The sequence below is a fragment of the Phacochoerus africanus genome, chromosome 6, assembly GCF_016906955.1.
Source record: "Phacochoerus africanus isolate WHEZ1 chromosome 6, ROS_Pafr_v1, whole genome shotgun sequence".
Lineage (NCBI taxonomy): Eukaryota > Metazoa > Chordata > Mammalia > Artiodactyla > Suidae > Phacochoerus > Phacochoerus africanus.
Window position 1 is genome coordinate 33,063,142 of NC_062549.1, and position 20,869 is coordinate 33,084,010.

The 20,869-nt window shown below is 34.0% G+C and overlaps 1 protein-coding gene across 37 annotated transcripts in view; it reads right to left on the reverse strand.

Moving 5' to 3' along the window:
* Positions 1 to 20,869, reverse strand: part of RIMS2 (regulating synaptic membrane exocytosis 2) — a 621,959-nt gene that overhangs the window by 217,576 nt on the left and 383,514 nt on the right. For 24 of the 37 annotated variants that reach the window (XM_047783459.1, XM_047783463.1, XM_047783458.1 and 21 more), the window contains one exon: positions 19,586 to 19,702. In XM_047783459.1, coding sequence (XP_047639415.1) covers positions 19,586 to 19,702 — 117 coding nt within the window. Of the gene's footprint in view, positions 1 to 11,106; positions 11,173 to 19,585; positions 19,703 to 20,869 lie in introns of all 37 variants that reach the window. The other 13 variants (XM_047783448.1, XM_047783440.1, XM_047783447.1 and 10 more) reach the window with 1 other exon arrangement.

Here is a 20,869-nt window from a genome sequence, read left to right on the forward strand (position 1 = left end):
TTAATTCAGATTACTAATCTATCCAACATCCAAGCACTATCCCTTAGTCATTGATAATTTTGGGAATTGGTTGTCAGCCATCTTCTTTACTGTAATTTCTGTGATAATGCTAGATTTCAATGCACATGAAGAAAACTGTTCAATAACTTTGAATCATAACCCTTAGATCTTTAAAACTTCAATAATCCTCACCTTTTTGCTATATCACCACCCCCTCTTGGGGAAATACTGTGAATCTTATCTAATGAAACTAAACTCAGAAATGCTAAATTCCAATATCTCAAACTGATGACAATCAATTCCGTCAGGTGTTTTATAATCTCACTCTCATTTTACTTGATCTCCATTTGATACTTTTTGTTATTTGGTCCCAGTGATTCCTGCCACTATATGCAACCTCTCTGCATTTCTTCCTTCCTTATCCATTGAAGACTTTATGATTGATCATTTGAACCACTCCTATACCAACACTCAGATTCCCTTTTATCCCAAATCTTCCAAATACTTTTACCAGAACCCTAAAACTGTTTCAAGGTCATAATCTGATTTTTCTACATCCAGGCCATGGAGTATCATTTAAGCAAAGTATACATTCACACAAGTTTCCACATTACAAATTCATGGTTTCTAACATTTGCTAGGGTGGTATCACCAAAAATCTTTTACTTATATTTAATCAGTTCCTATCACTTTTTACCCAATGACTATTTTAAACTTTCCCATTTTCAGTCAAACATCATATTCAGCCTTCTGTAATCCACTTTCAGGAATTTTTCATGAAAACAACTAGATAATCTCAATTTACAGCAACCACAAAATGGAAGTTGGCAAACATAACTGCCTTCAGTTTAACATATTTTAAAAACTTAGTGTCAACTCTCTCATCTATTTTCCTCCTGACTAAATGGTAAATAAGAGCTTCCACATGTTTACAAACTCCATCTGTGTGGTTAGCCATACCCAGTGCTCTAAGACCTTTCTTCTAGTTATCCTCTCTTTCATTTTTTCTGTTTCCAACCTACCTTTTATTCTTCAAGGATCCTTTCCTCCAAGCCTATAATAAGGATGTAATTTCTATTCTGAAAGAAAGAAAGAAAGAAAGAAAGAAAGAAAGAAAGAAAGAAAGAAAGAAAGAAACCTATTCTGATATCACATATCGCTATCTAATATTTCTCCACCACAATCTCTTAATATACTCATTTTTCTATCTCCCACTCATGCCTCACGCCATTGCAATCTGCCTCCCCACCCCCACCATCCTTTTGAAATAACCTTGGTGGAAGGTTGCCAATGACTTCTCACTTGACAAATCTAATAGGTATTTTTCATTTATTATTTTTACTGTTGACATTATTTCTCCATTCTTAAAACTCTCTACCGGATTTTAGCCTTGGGATGGAATTAAGATGGAGGAACAAAAGGAGTGGAGCTCACCTTCTCTCATGAAAACATCAAAATTGCAACCAACTGCCAAACAACCAAAAACAAAATAGACTGGAAACTGTCAAAAAAGATATCCTACACCAAAAGACAAAGAAGAAGGGATGAGATGGCAGGAGGGGCACTTACACAGTATAAGCAATCCCACACCCAACAGGTGGACAATTCACAGACTGGAAAATAACATTTGCAGAGGCTCTCCCACAGGAGTGAGAGTTCCAATCCCCATGTCAGGTTCCCATGCCCGGGGGTCAGGCATTGGGAGGAGGAACCCTTGGAGCATCTGGCATTGAAGGCCAGCAGGGCTTGTGCACAGGAGCGCCACAGGACTGGGGGAAATAGACTCAACTCTAGAAGAGTGAACTCAGGTTTTCTTTTGCACTGGGTCCCAGGGAAAAGCAGAGACTCCATAAAAAGCTGGGTCAGACCTACATGCAGATCTTGGAGTATCTCCTGAGAAAACAGGCGGGTGGCTGTGGCTCATTGTGAGGAAAGGACATTGGAGGCAGAGGTCTTGGGTATATTGATTGGTGTGAACTCCACTGGAGGTGGTAACTTTGGAAAAATCTGCCTTAACCATCAAGGCTGAGAAGTCCCAGGCCAAACAACAAACAAGGGGGGAACACAGCCCCACTCATCAGCAAATAGGCTGCTTAAAGTCCCTATAGGCCCACAGACACCTTTAATCACCCATAGACACAATCTCACCCATCAGAGGGATAAGAATCAGCTCCACCTACCAGTGGTAAGGCACCAGTTCCTCCCATCAGGAAGCCTGCAAAAGTCCCTGTACCAACTTCAGCCACAAGGGGACAGACATCAGAAGCATGAGAGGCTACAAACCTATTACCTGCAAAAAGGAGACCAAACAAAAATCTATACAAAATGAAAAGGCAGAAATCAATGAGACAGATGAAGGAACAAGGGAAAAAAACAAACAAACAAACAAAAAAAACAGAAAAACAGCTAAGTGATCTGGAGATTGACAACCTCCATGAAAAAGACTTTAGACTAATGCTAGTAAAGATGATTCAAGATCTTGGAAATAAACTGGAGACAAAGATTGATAAGTTACAAGAAACACTGAACAAAGAAATAGAAGATTTAAAGATGAAGCACACAACGATGCTAAATATAATGGCTAAAATAAAAAATTCACTAGAAGAATCCAACAGCAGAATACAGGAGGCAGAAGAACATGCAAATAATGCTACCAAAACCAGAATCATGAGAAGAGGAGGGTACAAATGCAGGATACCGGCAATGCATTTGCAATTAAGAGACCAGAAACAACTTAAAACAATGTTGTATATATATAGAGAGATCATATATATATAGATTTAAAACATCATAGTAACTACAAACCAAAAATCTACAATAGATACACACACAAATACAAAGAAATCCAAACACAATACTAAAGATAGTCATCAAACCACAAGAGAACAGAACAAGTGAAGACGGGAAGAAAAAAGATCAACAAAAACAAATCCAAAACAATTAGCCAAAGGACAATAAGAACATGTATATCAATAACTACCTGAAATGTAAATGGACTAAATGCCCCAACCAAAGACAGATTGGCTGAATGGATAGAAAAACAAGAGCCATATATATATATATATGTATATGTATATATATATATATATATATATATATATATATATATATATATATATATGCTGCCCTCAGGAGACCCACTTCAGTTCTAGGGGCACATACAAAATGAAAGTGAGAGGACAGGAAAAAAAAAAAATTCAATGGAAACAGAAATCAAAAGAAAGGTAAAGTAGTGATACTCATATCAGACAAAATAGACCTTAAAATAAAGTTATAAGACATAAAGAAGGACATTACATGATGATCAAAGGATCAACCCAAGAATAAGATATAACAATTGTGAATACATATGCACTCAACATAGAAGTACCTCAATATATAAGACAACTGCTAACAGCCTTAAAAGGAGAAATTGGCAATAACACAATAATAGTGGGGGATAATACCCCACTTAGAGCAATGGATAGATCACCCAGACAGAAAATTAACAAGGAAACTCAGGCTTTAAATTATGCATTAGACCAGATAGACTTTATAGAATATTTGTTCAAAAAGCGGCAGAATAACGTTCTTCTCAAGTACACACCTAACATTCTCTAGAATAGATGAAATTCTGGGCCACAAATCAAGCCTCGATAAATTTAAGAAAACCGAAATCATAAAGCATCTTTTCTGATCACAATGCTATGAGACTAGAAATCAACAAGAAAAAAGCTGCAAAAAACATAAACACGTGGAGACTAAACAACTTGCTACTAAACAAACAATGGATCACTGAAGAAATCAAAGGGGAAATTAAAAAAATACCCAGAAGCAAATGGTAACAAAGACCTAACAATCCAAAAGCTATGGGATGCAGCAAAAGCAGTTCTAAGAGAGAAGTTTATAGCAATACAAGCTTACCTCAGGAGACAATAAAAATCTCAAATAAACACAAATGGATGAAAAGATACACCATTCTCTTGCATTGGAAGAATGAATATTGTCAAAATGACTATACTACCCAAAGCAATCTACAGATTCAATGCAATCCCTATCAAAAAAATTACCAATGGAATTTTTCACAGAACTAGAACAAAATATTTTAAAATTTGTTTGGAAACACAAAAAGACCACATATAGCCAAAGCAATCCTCAGAATGTAAAATGGAGCTGGAGGAATAGGCTTCCTGACCTCAGACTATGCTACAAAACTATAGTCATCAAAGCAGTATAGTACTGGCACAAAAACAGAAATATAGATTGATGGAATAGGACAAAAAGCACAGAAATAAACCCACACACCTATGGTCAACTAATCTATGACAAAGGAGGCAAGAAAATACAATGGAGAAAAGACAGTCCGTTCAATAAATGGTGCTGGGAAAACTTGACAGCTTCAATGTATAAGAATGAAATTAGAACACTCCCTAACACCACATACAAAAATAAACTCAAAATGAATTAAAGACCAGATAAAATTAAACTCAAAATGAATTAAACATAAGACCAGATATAAAATTATTAGGGGAAGATATGGGCCAAACACTCACTGACATAAACCACAGCAATATCTTCTCAGGTCCACCTACTAGAGTAATGACAGTAAAAACAAAAATAAACAAATGGGACATAATTAAACTTAAAAGCTTTTCAGGGAATTCCCGTCGTGGCGCAGTGGTTAACGAATCCGACTAGGAACCATGAGGTTGCGGGTTCGGTCCCTGCACTTGCTCAGTGGGTTAACGATCCGGCGTTGCGGTGAGCTGTGGTGTAGGTTGCAGACGCGGCTCGGATCCCGCGTTGCTGTGGCTCTGGCGTAGGCTGGTGGCTACAGCTCTGATTCGCCCCCTAGCCTGGGAACCTCCATATGCCGTGGGAGCGGCCCAAGAAATAGCAACAAAAAGACAAAAGACAAAAAAAAAAAAAAAGCTTTTGCACAGCAAAGGAAATACTAAATAAAACAAAAAGACAACTCACAGAATAGAAGAAACTACTTGCAAATGAAGCGACTGACAAGGGATTAAATTCCAAAATATATAAATACCTCCTGCAGCTCAATATCAAAAAAAAAAGCAAGAAACGACCCCATCAAAAAAAAAAATGGGTAGAAGATTTAAACAGACATTTCTCCAAAAAAGGCAAACGGATGGCCAAAAAAACACATGAAAAGATGCTCTATATCACTAGTTATTAGAGAAATGCAAATCAAAACTACTGTGAGGTACCATCTTATACCAGCCAGAAAGTCCATCATTACAAAGTCTACAAACAATTCATGCTGGAGATGGTGTGAGAAAGAACCCTCTTAGACTGTTGGTGGGAATGTAAACTGGTGCAACCACTATGGAAAACAATATGGTGATCCCTCAAAAAACTAAAAGTACAATTACCATATGATTCAGCAATCCTACTCCTGGGCATCTATCTGGAGAAAACCATGACTTGAAAAGATACCCCAATGGTCACTGCAGCACTATATACAATAGCCAAGACATGGAGGCATCCTAAATCTTCATCGACAGCAGAGTGGATAAAGATGTTGTACATATATACAATGGAATATTACTCTGCCAAAAAAGAATGAAATAATGGCATCTGCAGCAAAATGAATGGATCTAGAATTTATCCTGCTTTGAAAAACTTATGTTTACCGCAGAGGACAGGTTGCCTGGGAGGAATGGAGGGGGGATTTGGGGTGGAAATGTTCTAAAATCAGGCTGTGATAATGGTTGTACAGCTATAAACATAATAAAATTCATTGGATTAAGAAATAAATAAACATACTGCCTTGCCAAAATTACAAAAAAAAACCCTATTATTTTATCTCTATTCTTCTTACTTTTCTCATTCTTCCTTCACTATGCCCTTCAGAAGCTTCTCTTCCTCTTTCTACTACTCAAATGCGAATGTTCCCCTGGCAAGAGGACAATTCCTTGGCCCTCAAGGGTAGTCTCTCTGGTGATTTCACTTTCATTTTTGTGGCTATCACCCTCTAGTAGTAAATTAACTTACTCCCAAATTGCTCTATGTAATCTTAACTTCTTAAAGTTTTTTAAAAGTTATTATTATAAATTATTTATCCTTGCTAGAGGTTTCCCCTTAGCCCTTTCAATAACTCCAAAACTGAACCCATCTCTCACCTAAACTGATTCTTCTTCTAACAATTCCCATTCCCCTGATCTTTGTTAAGGATGCACAAGCACCCCATTACCCAAGTATAAAACTAGGAGTGTTTCTTGACTCTTTGCTCCCCCTCAACACCCAAATTTGTTTACCAAGTTTTACTGATTTTAATTGATTAACTCTCATCTTTTAACTCTCCGTCTATTACCTTACTTAGTTCAGGCCCTCAAAGAGTTTCTGCTATTCTAGACCAAGGGAAATACATTAACATATGCTTTTCTTTTCCAGACCCCTTTCTCTCAAAGCAAATATCTACATAATCGCTAGAATAATTATTCTAGAGTGATTAAATACATTATATCCTTCTACAAACTAAAATGCTTCAAAGTACTTCTATCACTTACAGTCTTAGATCTAAGCTCCATAACGGAGCATACCTGATTATTCATAATCATTACGAATATGAATATAGTGTTCATATTCATCTCTATCATTCCAGATTCATTTCTTGCTCTTCCTAGCCTTTATGGATAATGCCCCAACAGCAATAAAACATGCTGTTTATTACTTTAGTAACTTTGCTCATACATGTCTTTAAAATTCCACCAACATACTACCTTACTTTCATATAAATCTAAATAATTATAATTCTTCAAGACGTAGCTTAGTTCTTGTCTCTTGTATCACATCTTTATGTAAAAGTTGCTATACTGTTCGCCATCAGTGTCAGTGACTCCTTAATATGCTGTGTATAGCTTTAAGTAGAGATAAATACTAAGGAAAAGGGTAGGGTATGGGGATAAATTTTTATTTTTTCATTTTATTCATTCATTCATTCATTCATTCATTCATTTTAGGGCTGCACCCGTGGCATATGGAAGTTCCCAGGCTAGGAGTTGAATTGGAGCTGCGGCTGCCAGCCTATGCCACAGCCACATCAACACCAGATCCAAGCTGCATCTGCAACCTAGCTTGCAGCTTTTGGCAATGCAAGATCCTTAACACACTGAGTGATTGAACCTGCATCCTCTTGAATACTAGTCAGGTCCTTAACCTGCTTAGCCACAAGAGGAACTCCTAAATTTTTATATATAAGAGATACATCTATTTTTAAAAAGTAGGGTATGCGGTAAATTTTTAAATATAAAATATATTTATTTAAATATATTTTAAAGAGATATTGATGCATGAAAACATGACATTCATTCTAAATATGTTTCCTTAAATTTTTTTTTTACTTTTTAGGGCCACACCTGCGGCATATGGAGGTTCCTAGGCTAGGGGTCCAATTGAACTACAGCTGCCAGCCTACGCCACAGCCACAGCAACATCAGTTCTGAGCAGGGTCTGCAACTTACACTGCAGCTCATGGCAACGCTAGGTCCTTAACCCAATCAGTGACATCAGGGATCAAACCGCAACCTTATGGTTCCCAGTCGGATTCGTTTCTGCTGCACTAAGACAGGAACTCCTTAAACGCTGAATATGTTTCAAAATACACAATGAATCAGAGATAATTTTGTACCAGTCAGCACAATCTGGCCAGAAGAAAAAAGTTTTGATTTCTACTATTATTTAATATTAGTTTCCTAAGGTAATGTAAAAGAAGTTTAGCAAACATTATTTAAGCTTCCATTCATATATTTCAAAGAGAGCACACTCATAATTTTTCATTTTACAAACTTGCGTTAGAGAAACCAATGGTCCTAATTGTTCACATACTGGGGGTGCCATGTTGAATTTACTACATTTATTCTATTCAGAAAAATCCAGATTTCATACAGCCAGACTATGGTCTACTTCAAACTATTAACATATATTTATTCACAGAAGGGGAAATCCCAGACCATGATTGTAAATGACACCTTGAAATCTAGACTGGGAAACTGCATACTCAGAAGGTTGGTGCCAATTTCTTTTTATTCTTTTCACAATCCTCAATAAAGAGGTCGCTTTTTCATTTAAGTTTCCAGTTATTTTTTCTCAAGTAGATATTTAGGGAGAATTGGGTGATTTAGATCAAAAATCATTGGGCAAGAGAAAGAGATTATTTCAGATTTGGACTTTGTCAAAAAGGTAAAAGAAGAAGAATGTAGCAAGGGAATCGAGGATATTTCTGAGAACGGACTCAGCCTCTAAAGATGTAAGTTAAGAAAAGAGAAGACTAATTGGGAAATGTGAAGAGATGAAGAGAGTGGAGATAAAAGAACTAGTGAGTTAGAAGTAACTCAATAAAAGAATAAGAAAGAACCATGTGTAGTTCTTGTCCAAGAGCAAACTATCTTATAATAACTGTAAATGGGAAGTAACCTTTAAACATTGTCTAAAGATTAAACTTTTTTTTTATTAGAAAAAAAAAAGATCTCAAGGTTGGAACAATGGCAAATGATGATAATATTGAGAGCATGGCATAGGAGTGAGTGACTGAAGTAGAACTGGGGATAAAGTTCACTACCTCCAATTTGAGAGTCAGGGAAGTGAGTGGTTACTGAATAGATCACTGGCTAACATCATTCAGGCTGATGGCAGGAACTGTAACAAAGAGGAAGACTAAGGTCCAGTGAATAAAATGCTTCAGTGAATAAAATGGCAATCCAAGAGGTCAATAGACGACATCAGTGTGTAAGGGTAATAGGTGGTTGTGCTCAGTTGCATTAAATACAAAGGTACAAGGGTTAAACATGAAGTACAGGACATTATGGTAATAAATAAAGGAGAAGCGATAGATGACTAGATGAGCTTTTATATTTTCAACAATCCCTAGAATCTCACAGCAGATTGAAGAGGGGGTCAGAGAGACTGAGTAACTCAGAAAGTTAGCATATTGAAATAAAGGATCAAAGTCACGTAAAAAAAAAAAAAAAGAAAGGAATGTTAAAGTGAAAATTCTGTGTAGTATTTACTACTGTGAAAGAGGCATATGAGTGCAAGAGGCATGGAGCTCACAGGTAAATTCAAGAAATATAACCGTATATTCTGGTTCTTAGTTTGGGTGGTAGATTCATGGATGTTTATTTTATTACTATGCTTTGAAAAGTGCACACATTCTTTTTTATGTATCAAACTGAAAATAATAAAAGATAACATTTTTAAAAGCAACTAAAAGAACTTCATTCTTTCAAAATCTAATTTTTCCAGAATAGTCTACAATAGACTAATAAATATGAATCATTTAAGTGCTAGAAAATTTTACAGTAAGTTATTTGATAATTCATTTTCTAAAACTTATTTTCCTGTGTTTTGCTTTAATATAAACATTAATGATATTGTGTTTTCTAACCATAAACTAAGTTATGGCACAAAAGACCATTCAGAAATGTGTCTTCCAACTAGGTAGAGGTTGAGAATCTAAGTATAAATTGATAACCAAACTAGAGCTGATAAAGAACTGATTCTACATATGTTGGTTTATCAAAAGAATAAATAATATGAAGAAATAATCTACTTATTGATTACTAAGAAAAATGCAGAGTATAAAAAACTAATGTGGTACCTGATTTTAATTACATTTAAATGGAAAGATACCAGCATAAGAATAAGCCTATAACCAGTAATGTCTCATTCATGCCATCCACGTTAAGAAAATCTTGGCCAATATCAGGATAGTTATGTAAACTACTCTCTTACATTTTTGTAAGATAAGTGTGTTATCACTACAATTAAAAACAGAATGTACCAGCTATAATGGAAAAAATAAAACATTATAAAAAAATAGAATGTAATACAGCAACAACGAAAATAAAAGACATTAACAACAAAAAAGTAAAAATTATTTAGTATTGAAACAAAGTAACAGAAAAGAGACTGAGAAATATAAAAGAAAATAAAATATAGCAATAACCACTATCACATAATAAACTGGAAGGTACTAAATTTCAATTACACTTACTGACAGACATCACACAAACACGAGTTTATTGTTGATGCTATCTCTTATGTTTCCTTCCACATTTGCCTAAATGATTTTAAGCCTTAGGAGTCTATCTGTTAGTTTCAATTATTTTTTTTCTAAGCTTTTTTATTATTGATTCTTAATTAACTAAAGTAATAGGATAAAAGTGGTCACACATAACCCAAATCACTTTGAAACAAGAGTCAGAGTGAATAAAGCACGTAATTCTTTATCTATAGCTTAACCCTCAACCACACTATCATTGCCATTCTTTTCTCTGTCTACAGGATCTCAAATGTCACTGAAGCGACTCAAATCCCTCAAGCTACATTTAGCCTTGAGAAACTGCAAGCTTTAGAGACCTTCTTTCCCTGTTAGATTTCCTTCTAGGATTAACTAGAAAGTTAATCCTCCTTTCTGTTAAATGCCAGGTAATTGATATTTCCCTTCAAAACAAGGAGAATGGTGTTAGAGTAGAAAGGAACAAGGATTTTCCCACAGACCCAAGAATTCTCCAGGGATCCAGGATCATTTACTGTGATCAATGAATAGATTATAGCCACCTTTGACAAGGCAATCATAAACCTGAGTTCAGCCTCAGAAGCCTCAGTTTAATCTGAGCACTTTTAGGAACAGACTCCTCAACTGTGGAGAAAAGAAGGGGAAGTGGGTCATTAAGATGTGCAATCAACTAGTGCTGTCTAAATATCAATTTATGAACTCTGCAGAGGAAGGTGAGCTGTCAACTGCAATTATTTTTTTTAATTTGTAAAAAAATTTATTATAGTTGATTTCAAGCAATTAATTTTTAATAATACTGTTATTCTACCTCTCTACATAATAAAGTCAAATATAATTCCTGAACTAATTTTTAGAATCATCAAAGAGATGATAGTAGCCCTAGGGAAAGCTATCTTTTTGACATCCTAATACAATTAAAGTGTTCATATATGCTTTATTTTCTACTATTTTATAAGGATAATATCTCTACATTTCATCAATAACCATGTATGTATATACAAAAAACAGAAACAGAAGTGAATTATATCATATCAATTTGACAGATACATGCAATTCTACGAACAGACTCAATTGTAAGAAAAATATACCTGCCATCCCTGTGATGATGTTCAATGGTCTGACTGTATCTGGAGCGAGGTAGAGTAAGAAAATGACTGCAAGCATGCCAGAAACAAGAATATAAATGAGACTCAGGAAAGAAATGAGAAGGTATAGTTTAATTTCTTTAAATGAGATTCAAAAAAAGATAAGCAGATAGTAAGCGAAGCAAATGAAAATTGTTACTGGAAAGCTTGTTCCTTCCTCCCAATGTCCATTGTAATATGGCAGTGCTAAAGGTTAAAATATTCTAAGTATTCTGAAACAAAACACAACAAAATGTAACAAACTAAGATTTAAACAAATAATATTTCAAAATAAAATCTTATCACTTAACCATCTTCAGCACATCTATAAAATGTTATACAATACAGATGCTTTCTTATTTTTTAGGAGGAAAGGTAGAAGAGAAAAAAATAAAATAGCCAGGAAGTTTCAAACGAAAATAATAAAAGAGGCAATTTCTAATATTTATCATACTTAAGAAACTTTATAAGGTAATTACTTCTTCAATCATCAATAATTAAAAATACCTAAAAGGGCTTGTAAAATTCCATTTAGTAATGAGCACCCTGGTTCAAATTATCTTTATTTTATTATTAATTTTATTTTTTAAAATGTATTTGATGCTATCTATTTTACATTCACAATGTTTATTATATGTTTATTACATGCCATTGGCTCTGTTACATTTCATGCCTCATAACTACCATAAGCCATCAAAGTTGCACACTAATGTTATTATCCCTCAGTAATCGATTCTCTTTCTATAGTACTAATACAAAATTTCCTATTTTTTAAAACCTTTCATGTCAAAACACTTAATTTAGGCAGATGATCATTACGTTTCTGAAAAAAATGGAAACCAATGCTGAACTCTCTCAACATCTCTAAATACAGGGTATTTATTTCTTCATTTGTCCTTTTCTTCTGCAAAAAAGGAAGAACAAATTCCTCTACTTGAAATCCCATTTCCCACAAGGTCTTGCTTCATTCATTTTTGTCTCATGCCTTCTCTTCCACAACTGCACTTAATCCTAAAAAGACACCTTCACAAACCTTGTCTTCTCCTCTCTGACTTTCCTTCCATTGTAAAATATCTTAGACATATCAAATTCTTGCTACCACTTTCTCACTTTTCAGTCATGCTTAAAGCTTACTGTCATTTGACTTTTGCCTCTACCATTCACTTGAAACTATCCTGTAAATATTATCTGTGAAATCCTAAAAAAGTCCCTTAATTTTCTCTTGATCTCCATCAAGATAATATAAACCACATTTCTCTATGGTTTTAGACACTGATTTTCAACCTCTATTTCTTGACACTCTCTCTTGGTTTCTGAAACAGTATTCTCCCTGGCTCCATTAAAACTTTGTCTACTTTATCTCATATACTTTAAAACAACTCTTTGAGATAGGTTCTAGTATTCCCACAGACAAACCAGGCTGTGAGTGCTTGCACACATACATATGGTACGGAGCAGGAGTGGATTTCAAACTCAGGGCTTTCTTAAGCCAAAATTCAGCCTCTTAACATGTACACACTGGCTTGGTCTCCCACCTATTTATTGCTTCTTTTATTCATTTCACTTGCTGATTCCACTTCTTTTTATTCCTTAGAAGCAGTAGTTTCCCAAGATTTGTTCCTTGACCTTCTTTATACTTCAACATATTCTTTCTGGATAATACTATTTGTTTTTATAGTGGAAACTCTCCCTTTGATTTGGCCTTGATTTTTTCTTTGGGTTTCACATCTCCAGCAGCTTCCTGGGCTCTCCACACAGCTGCTCGAGCGTCATATAAGCATTTACAGAAAAACACACATTGATTGTGAGACCCAAGCAAGACTTTTGCCTATTTGGATATCTGGTGTTGCATTTGCAAATACGGGGGCTGGAGCAGTTTGCCAACTTTCTTTTTGAGCAGAAGTCTGCTTGTTTTTTTCAAACAAAAGTTTACGTAAAACCAATATTTAGGAATCTAATAAAATCAGAAAAGCTCTGGCTACAGAGGGAGTGAGAAGCCTAGACGCTACTAATTTGGCTTCATGCTTACCTACAGCAGCAGTCCTTCATTCACCTCTTTAGACTCTAGGACCCTATAATCTCTAAAGGCCCTTCTAGCTTCAAATATAATTCTTTAATCTCCATTTGGAATTTAATATAATACTTCGGCTATTCCCTTTTTTGTAATCCCAGTTTCAACTATGGATTTAAATATTTATTTAATAAACTAAGCTTTAAAATCTCAAAATTTAACTCCTCCATTTTCCACACTCAATATTTATAAACATTCCTAGTTCTAATGCCTCAATAACTCAGATTTACCCCTTCTTTTCCTTTTCTCCTGCCACTACTTTAAATCAGGCCTATCATGTCCCCTGAAATAACCTTCTATCATGTCTCCCTTCCTTCAGAATCCAACCCTCTCCTGATCCAATCCATCCTCCACCGTGTCTACAGAAGTATATTTACAAATTATGCTGCTCATCATGTTGGTACCTTGATCAAAATCCTTCGATGGCTTCCCGTATTAGAAAAAAAAGTACATATTCCTTAAAGTGACATAAATTTAAGTTCTAGGCTACTTTTAATCTTCACCATCTATTATGTCGCTTTTCCCAAACACCAACTTTTTATATAGGTACACCAGATTACCTAAGATTCTCTAAATATATTCCACACTCTCCTGACTCCCAAACTTTGTTAATCTTATCACTCTGCCAAGAATGCCCATCATTCCCTCCTTGTCAGCACCTCATTGCCTTTCAAAATTCTACTCATCTTTAAAGTTCAATTTCTCTTTGAAGCTTTTTCCAGTAGATCCAAGAAAATAATTTTCTCTCCAATCTGTTCCACTCCTATTATGCTCAGGCCTCACAGTTTCCTATATTAATAAGTTGGCACATTATGTAATTAGTTGGTATAAATTACTTGGTATAATCAGCTGGATCATCTATTTATCTAGATCAAGATGATGTCTATTTTAAATCTTTGTACATAATGGCTGAGTCACTCAATAAATATATTTTGGGTTGAACTAAAAAGTAAAAACAGAATTGTCTGCATAGTGAACCTATAGTAAAAACAGAATTGTTTGCATGGTGAACCTACTCTCCAAAGAGAGCAATGGTTCACATAAGCATAGAAACATTCTAGAAATGTAAACAAAATATTTAAAAGCTATGTACTATACAAAAACAAGGAAAACAGTATTAAAAAGAGACATTCCTGGCTTTACAAAGAGTAGAAGAATACCCAAGAGTACTAATGTCAGGATTTATTCCATTAGAAAGAAATAGACTGTCTCTGAAAATTATGTAAGAGTAACAAAAATGTGTAAAATTCAAAGCTTGTTAAAATTTTCATATTCATAGAACATACATATAATCCTCCAATTTTTAATATTTTCCTTAAAAAGCTCTATAAAGACAAAGAAAACATACAAGAATCATCTTCATCAAGCAGCAGTTTGTTTCATTTCTCTTTTTGTGATGGTTAATTTTATATGTCAATTTAAATTGCCAAGGGGTGCCCACATTAAACATTATTTCTGGGTGTGTCAGTAAGGGTATTTCTAGATGAGATTCTCATTTGAATCAGTGCAATCAGTAGACTGCCCTCCTCCATGTGGGTGGACATTAGGTAATCTGGTGAGGACCTGAATAGAACAAAGGTAGGAAGAAGGAGGTAGTCTTCCCTTTTTCCTGCCTCACTTTTGAGCTAGACATCTCATAACTCTCTGGCTCTCTAACAGATTTATACCACTGGCTACCCTGGTGCTGAGGCCTTTGGACTCAGACTGAATTATATGACCATTTCATGGGTCTCCAGCTTGCAGAGAGCAGATGGTAAAACTTTCCAACCTCCATAATCATGTGAGTCAATTTTTTATTACCCCTCTCTCTTTCTCCCTCTATCTACCTACCTACCTATCTATCCACCTACCTACCTATATCCACCCATCTGTCTTACTAGTTCTGTTTTTCTGGAGAGCCCTGACTACATACTTTTCTATAGAGATATTCTACCTCTTAACCTAATGTGGTCATGATCCCCCATGAAAAGTAAAAAAAATGCATCTATGAATATTATACAAAATTGATTACACTATTTTAGGAAGCCCCCTAAAATCCACGTAAGATACAGTGGTCCTTTACTGCATCCACTTAGAACAACATTAAAAACATTTAACACTTCTCAATTAAACCGTATTTACTTTTCCCCCCAAATTAATGGACATTATAAAATCCAAGCAATAAATATTGTCTTAAATATACACAAAGTAAGTTATATTAAAAGTTGAATTTAATCTGATTTGTTTGAAACTTTTTAAAAAATTGAGCAGAGCAGTATTTCACCGTAAAAGAATAAAATAGAAAACTTAAAAAAAAAGACTAAATTTTTAAAATAGGAAAAAATGAAGTTAAAGATTCTCAAACCATGATAAAAAAAAATCTCTATTCAAAGAACAAGATTACTAATTCTATTTCCTGACATACCTTAGTTCTTACAAAGAAATATAATCTTTAGGATGAAACAAAATTATATTTATAATGAATTATCATTCCATTATATTTAATTATCCTGAATGTCCCCTTTTAGGAACCACCAGATACACAAAAAAGGACTGCAAAAAGGAGGAAATAAAATATTCTTAAGTAATCCACAGTTTCTGAAAGCTAAATTTCCAACAGTCTCAATTTAATACCAAACTTTGCACTCTGTGTCTTTAATATTGTTAATGTCATGCTGTTTTATAGTTCCTAAAATATACTGTGATTTAACAATGTTAAAATATATTCTTGAATATAATAAATAAAATGTTATATTATTTTTATAAGGTAAATTCTCTTTTCTTCATTTAATTTTTCTATATTTTCAAACTTTCAGAGATGATTTTCTCTCATAGTTGGCAACTAAAAGACCAAAACGACTATAAATAGATATGAGTGTCTTCGGCACTTCTGGTAGATAGCTGCCTAATAAATGTACAGATCCATGTAATAGGGCATTTTTCTTTTTAGAATATGAATGCATTAATTGAATGCACAAAAGAAAATAGTTTATGAAGCAATATATATTCTCCTAGTATTAATTATATATCTTTCTTATTATGCTAAAAGCATACTCTATGAAATTAAATGTATCCAATATATTTTGGTCTCTAGGATAGGATAGCTATAAAGAGGTTTATTGCAGGATATCTCTGACATGTTACAGAAATAGTGTCTTGTATTCTAGACTTATTCTACTAGTAAATTAACTCATATAAACAAATAAGCTCTTGAAATGAGTTCTAATACTAAAGTCACATAGTTTGTCTCAGGAAAATTATGTTCGTAGTTGTACTAGTTACCAGGATTTACCAGAGAAACCATGATACAAAAAGTTTTGGGGGGATGGAGAGGAAGATAAAAGATTTCCACTACAGTTAATCATTTTTAGTTAATATCCCTGTATCCAAGTTTCTGAGTTACTTGCAATGAATCCTCTTTATTTTCAAAACAGAGTAAGATTTTGACTAGTGATAATAAAGTGAGATATGCTGAGAAATAAAGATCCAATCAAATTTTTATATATAATTCTTTTTACATTACCTATAAGGAAAGTATATGAATACTGTATCTTCTTACACAAATAAGTTGAACCAGGTACTAAATATCAATGTCAGAAAGTATCATTCCTCACCCAATACAGCCAAAGTAAAAGCCATTATCTTCATTCACAACTTTCCAAAATGTCCCCATGTCCTGGTCCTGGGTCCTGGGTCTTTCTGATGTGCACGTGTATTCTGCCTCTGTATCTTTGCTCTTGTTCTTGCCTGAATAAACATGCCCATTTTTCAAGGTCCAACTCATGTCCTACATTCTCTACAACTTCTTTTAAAAAACAGCTGAACTGACCGATTTCTCTTTACTCTGATTAATTGATAAGCATATTAAAATGTAAATTATTCGTAAGCCAAAAGATCCTTTTAAAATGTTGAGAGTAAGGCATATTTTTGACTACATAATATATAACTAGAGTGCTATGTTATTTAATCTACCAAAACCCCTATAATGTTGGTACTAATATTCTAATTTTATAAAAGGAAATCGAGTGTTAAAGAGGTTTCCTCAAAGATACATAGCTAGCAAATGGCAAAAAGCCTAAAAAGTCAAACTCAATGCCATTTCGTTCCAAATCCTATGAAAAAGAGTACATTTTATAAAATATTATAATGGCCCAGTGTGTTAATTCTTAACTGACAAGAAAGGTCGATGCACCCCACCTACTCAATATGCCTAAATTTTACTTACTATCTCAAAGGAAGTTCTCTTAGGCTTTTTAATCAACAGAATTATTGATTGACTCTATAAAATGTTGCTCATGAAAATTCACTGTAGGAGTTCTAGAGTATTCTTCCCTTCTAAATAGTACCTAAAAATTACAATGCCGTCACATGCATTCCACTATTAAAAATCTTTTAGCACATTAGGATAAAATAGAAATTAAGAACCCATTGTTTAATAATGGAAATTCTGTGCTTTTATTTTGATTCCTCATGTTAATGAATAATGCTTGCAATATATTTGTATTAATATATTTGAAATTATTTTATAGTCCTATTTAAATGGAATTCTTTTATTTATTTCAAAAAGAGTTCAAAAGAGCAATCGTGATATGGTAATCTACAGTACTTTAAAACAATAATGAAACCACATGGATCAATTTCCCCAAAATCTTCTGAATTACTTGAACATTTTTGTTAAACTAAAAGATTTATAAATGTAAAAACTAGAAAAATATGACATTTCAATTATGACTAATTCAAATATTAACTAATACCAAAGATTAGTCACCAAGGATTTAATAGCATTTTTTTTTTTTTGGTCATTAACCCTAAAGCTATTTGCCTTAAAATATTAAGAAAATATTATGCAATTAATATGACAGTATTTTTGTTTGTAAGTATAATTGTATAGGTTAACTTTAGTCTGTTGTTCTCTATAAGACTTAGACTACACTGCCTTCAGAAAAAATACCAAGTCTATTCCATAAACTTGAAAGATTTAAAGTCATTTCAGACTTTTCTCCCTCATCATTTCCTTAACAACACTTCAATGAAGAAGGAATGTATGGATCACTATATAAATAATTTCCAGAAATTATCAAACTCATTAAAGTTCTATTAGGAAACAAAAAACTCATTCAGCTACCCTAATATGATCCTTCCAACTCCTAAGCATACAACATAATTACCTTTCATTCACTATTATTGTACTTGATTAACATCAATTTATATAGGTAGCATGCCTACAATTACCCCTAAAGACATAAACCACTATGAAAAAAATCAAGTAAAGAGACATTACCTTTCATTTAACACTAACAAAGATACTAATTTAATAATTTCTTTCTTCTTAAGACCTCAGACACAAAAGCCAATTCTTGTTTGACACTACTGAAGACTAAGATATTCCCTATCTTTTCTTCTGGAAAAGTGTACTCCAACACAGTGAAATTATAAGCACGAATTGAGTATAACCCTAGATTTAGACAAAACAATTAAATTTATAAAGATTGACAGCAAATTTTCATATCAGTTGATTTAAAACCCTCCAAGTGTTTTTACTGAAATTAGTTTAGGATGCATACGAAGACTTCTGAGTTTGCTTGTTATTTTATTATAATAGTCTCTGAATAGTAAATTAAACTTTCTTTCCTAATTGTTGTCTTAAATCCATTTGATAGTTTGAGGAAAATACAGCATTTTTCATTAATATATATAATCAATCCATGAAGTAGAGGTTAATCAATCTGCTTAACTTAAAAAAATTAGTGGTAATTTATGTATTAAAACATACCATATTACTTCTAAGTTATATCATTTTTAATGGAGCAAATTCAGAGAATTCTTCTGAGTACAGAGGTCAACAAGCATAATTCTTTAAGATGCTTAAAAGGTTGACTGAAAGCCATGAGGAAAAACCTCTTCATGAATCAGTGTTTATGTGTTTTATAAACAAACCAGTCTTGTCTCAACACTTTTATATATAAAGTCACACTGGTTTCCCTGATGACTGTAAAATACTTTAAATTTATTTTCTCACGAAAGTATTTTTCTATGTAATAACTCATTATAAGATAAAAATAATAAAACAACTTGTTTTCATTGTGAGTCTCATTGTAACCTTATGTGCAAATTCACTTACTTAACTAGCTTAATTTAACAAAACATCAAAACTGCAAGAGCAAGATGAATTTTTTTTCTTACCAAAGAAAATGCTGGTTTTGTTTCTTTAATTTCTTTTTTTTAATGATGTGATGGTCATAAGAATCAATGTAGTCATTGTAAAGGAAGCATACGGTTTTAGAAATTAAGATAAGAAATACCCAAGTTTGGGATGAAAATATTTTATGGTAATATCTTCTTCCTGAAGGCAGCAATAAATTATAAGGTCTAACAGTATTTAATCATGTTTACCTGTCTCTATCTGGAGAATAGTGGTCATCCATGACACGATGTCTATCCATTCGGCTAATTGTGTTATAATGGCCTGTAGTAGAGCGTGTCCCTCGAAGTCCCTGTTCCACATTCCGACTGAAATAGCAAGGGTGATTAAATACCTTAATAAACCATAACTACATACTACACTAAGAAATAGTTTATCAAGGAGTTCCCATCATGGCGCAGTGGTTAACGAATCCGACTAGGAACCATGAGGTTGCGGGTTCGGTCCCTGCCTTTGCTCAGTGGGTTAACGATCCAGTGTTGCCCTGGGCTGAGGTGTAGTTTGTAGACATGGCTCGGATCCTGTGTTGCTGTGGCCCTGGCGTAGGCTGGCGGCTACAGCTCCGATTCGACCCCTAGCCTGGGAACCTCCATATGCTGCAGGAGCGGCTCAAGAAAAGGCAAAAAGACAAAAAAAAAAAAAAGAAATAGTTTATCAATAAAGATAGTAGAAAAAGATAAAAACCACTGTAACGTCAAGTCCAAGTTTTTGTTTTCTTTTAACTAACTGCATCTCTGGCTAAAGATAAAATTTCACCCAGAGGTTGACACTAAAGTTAGGAGATCGCTGCTGTAACAAAGATATGACATTAAGTTAATATCAGTGGGTACAGAGATAAAAAATATCAAAACCATTAATGGATGACTCCCAAGTGTAGAGTAATGATAATGAGATATGAAATACAGGAGGAGGAATGTGATGGAGAAAATGAGTTCAGCATGTTGCTTATAGATAATGTATTGGTGGATGTTATTTTAGGGATGATTGTTATTTGTTTTTAAAATATAAACTAAAGTTTTTAGGGAGTTCCCGCTGGAGCTCAGTGGTTACAAACCCAAGGAGTATCCATGAGGATGTGGGTTCGATCCCTAGCCTTCCTCAGTGGGTTAAGGATCTGGTGTTGCCCTAAGCTGTGCTGTAGGTTGCAGAAGCAGGATCTGGCATGGCTGTGGCGTAGGGCAGCAGCTGCAGCTCCAATCCGACCCCTAGCCTGAGAACTTCCATATGCAGTGAGTGCAGCCCTAAAAAGACAAAAACAACAAAAATAAATAAATAAAAAGAAAGCAAAAAACTGAAGTTTTAATAATTGACCAATGACTATTTTTTAAGCTACCATTCTTAGCCTGGATTGTTTATTTATATGCCTCTTTTTCACGATAGAATAAACCTTTTCCATAAGCTCCTGTTATTATGGGCTTCATATTAAATGCAAGTGAATCTAATCTAAGACACATGCATATTTTCTATTGCCATGT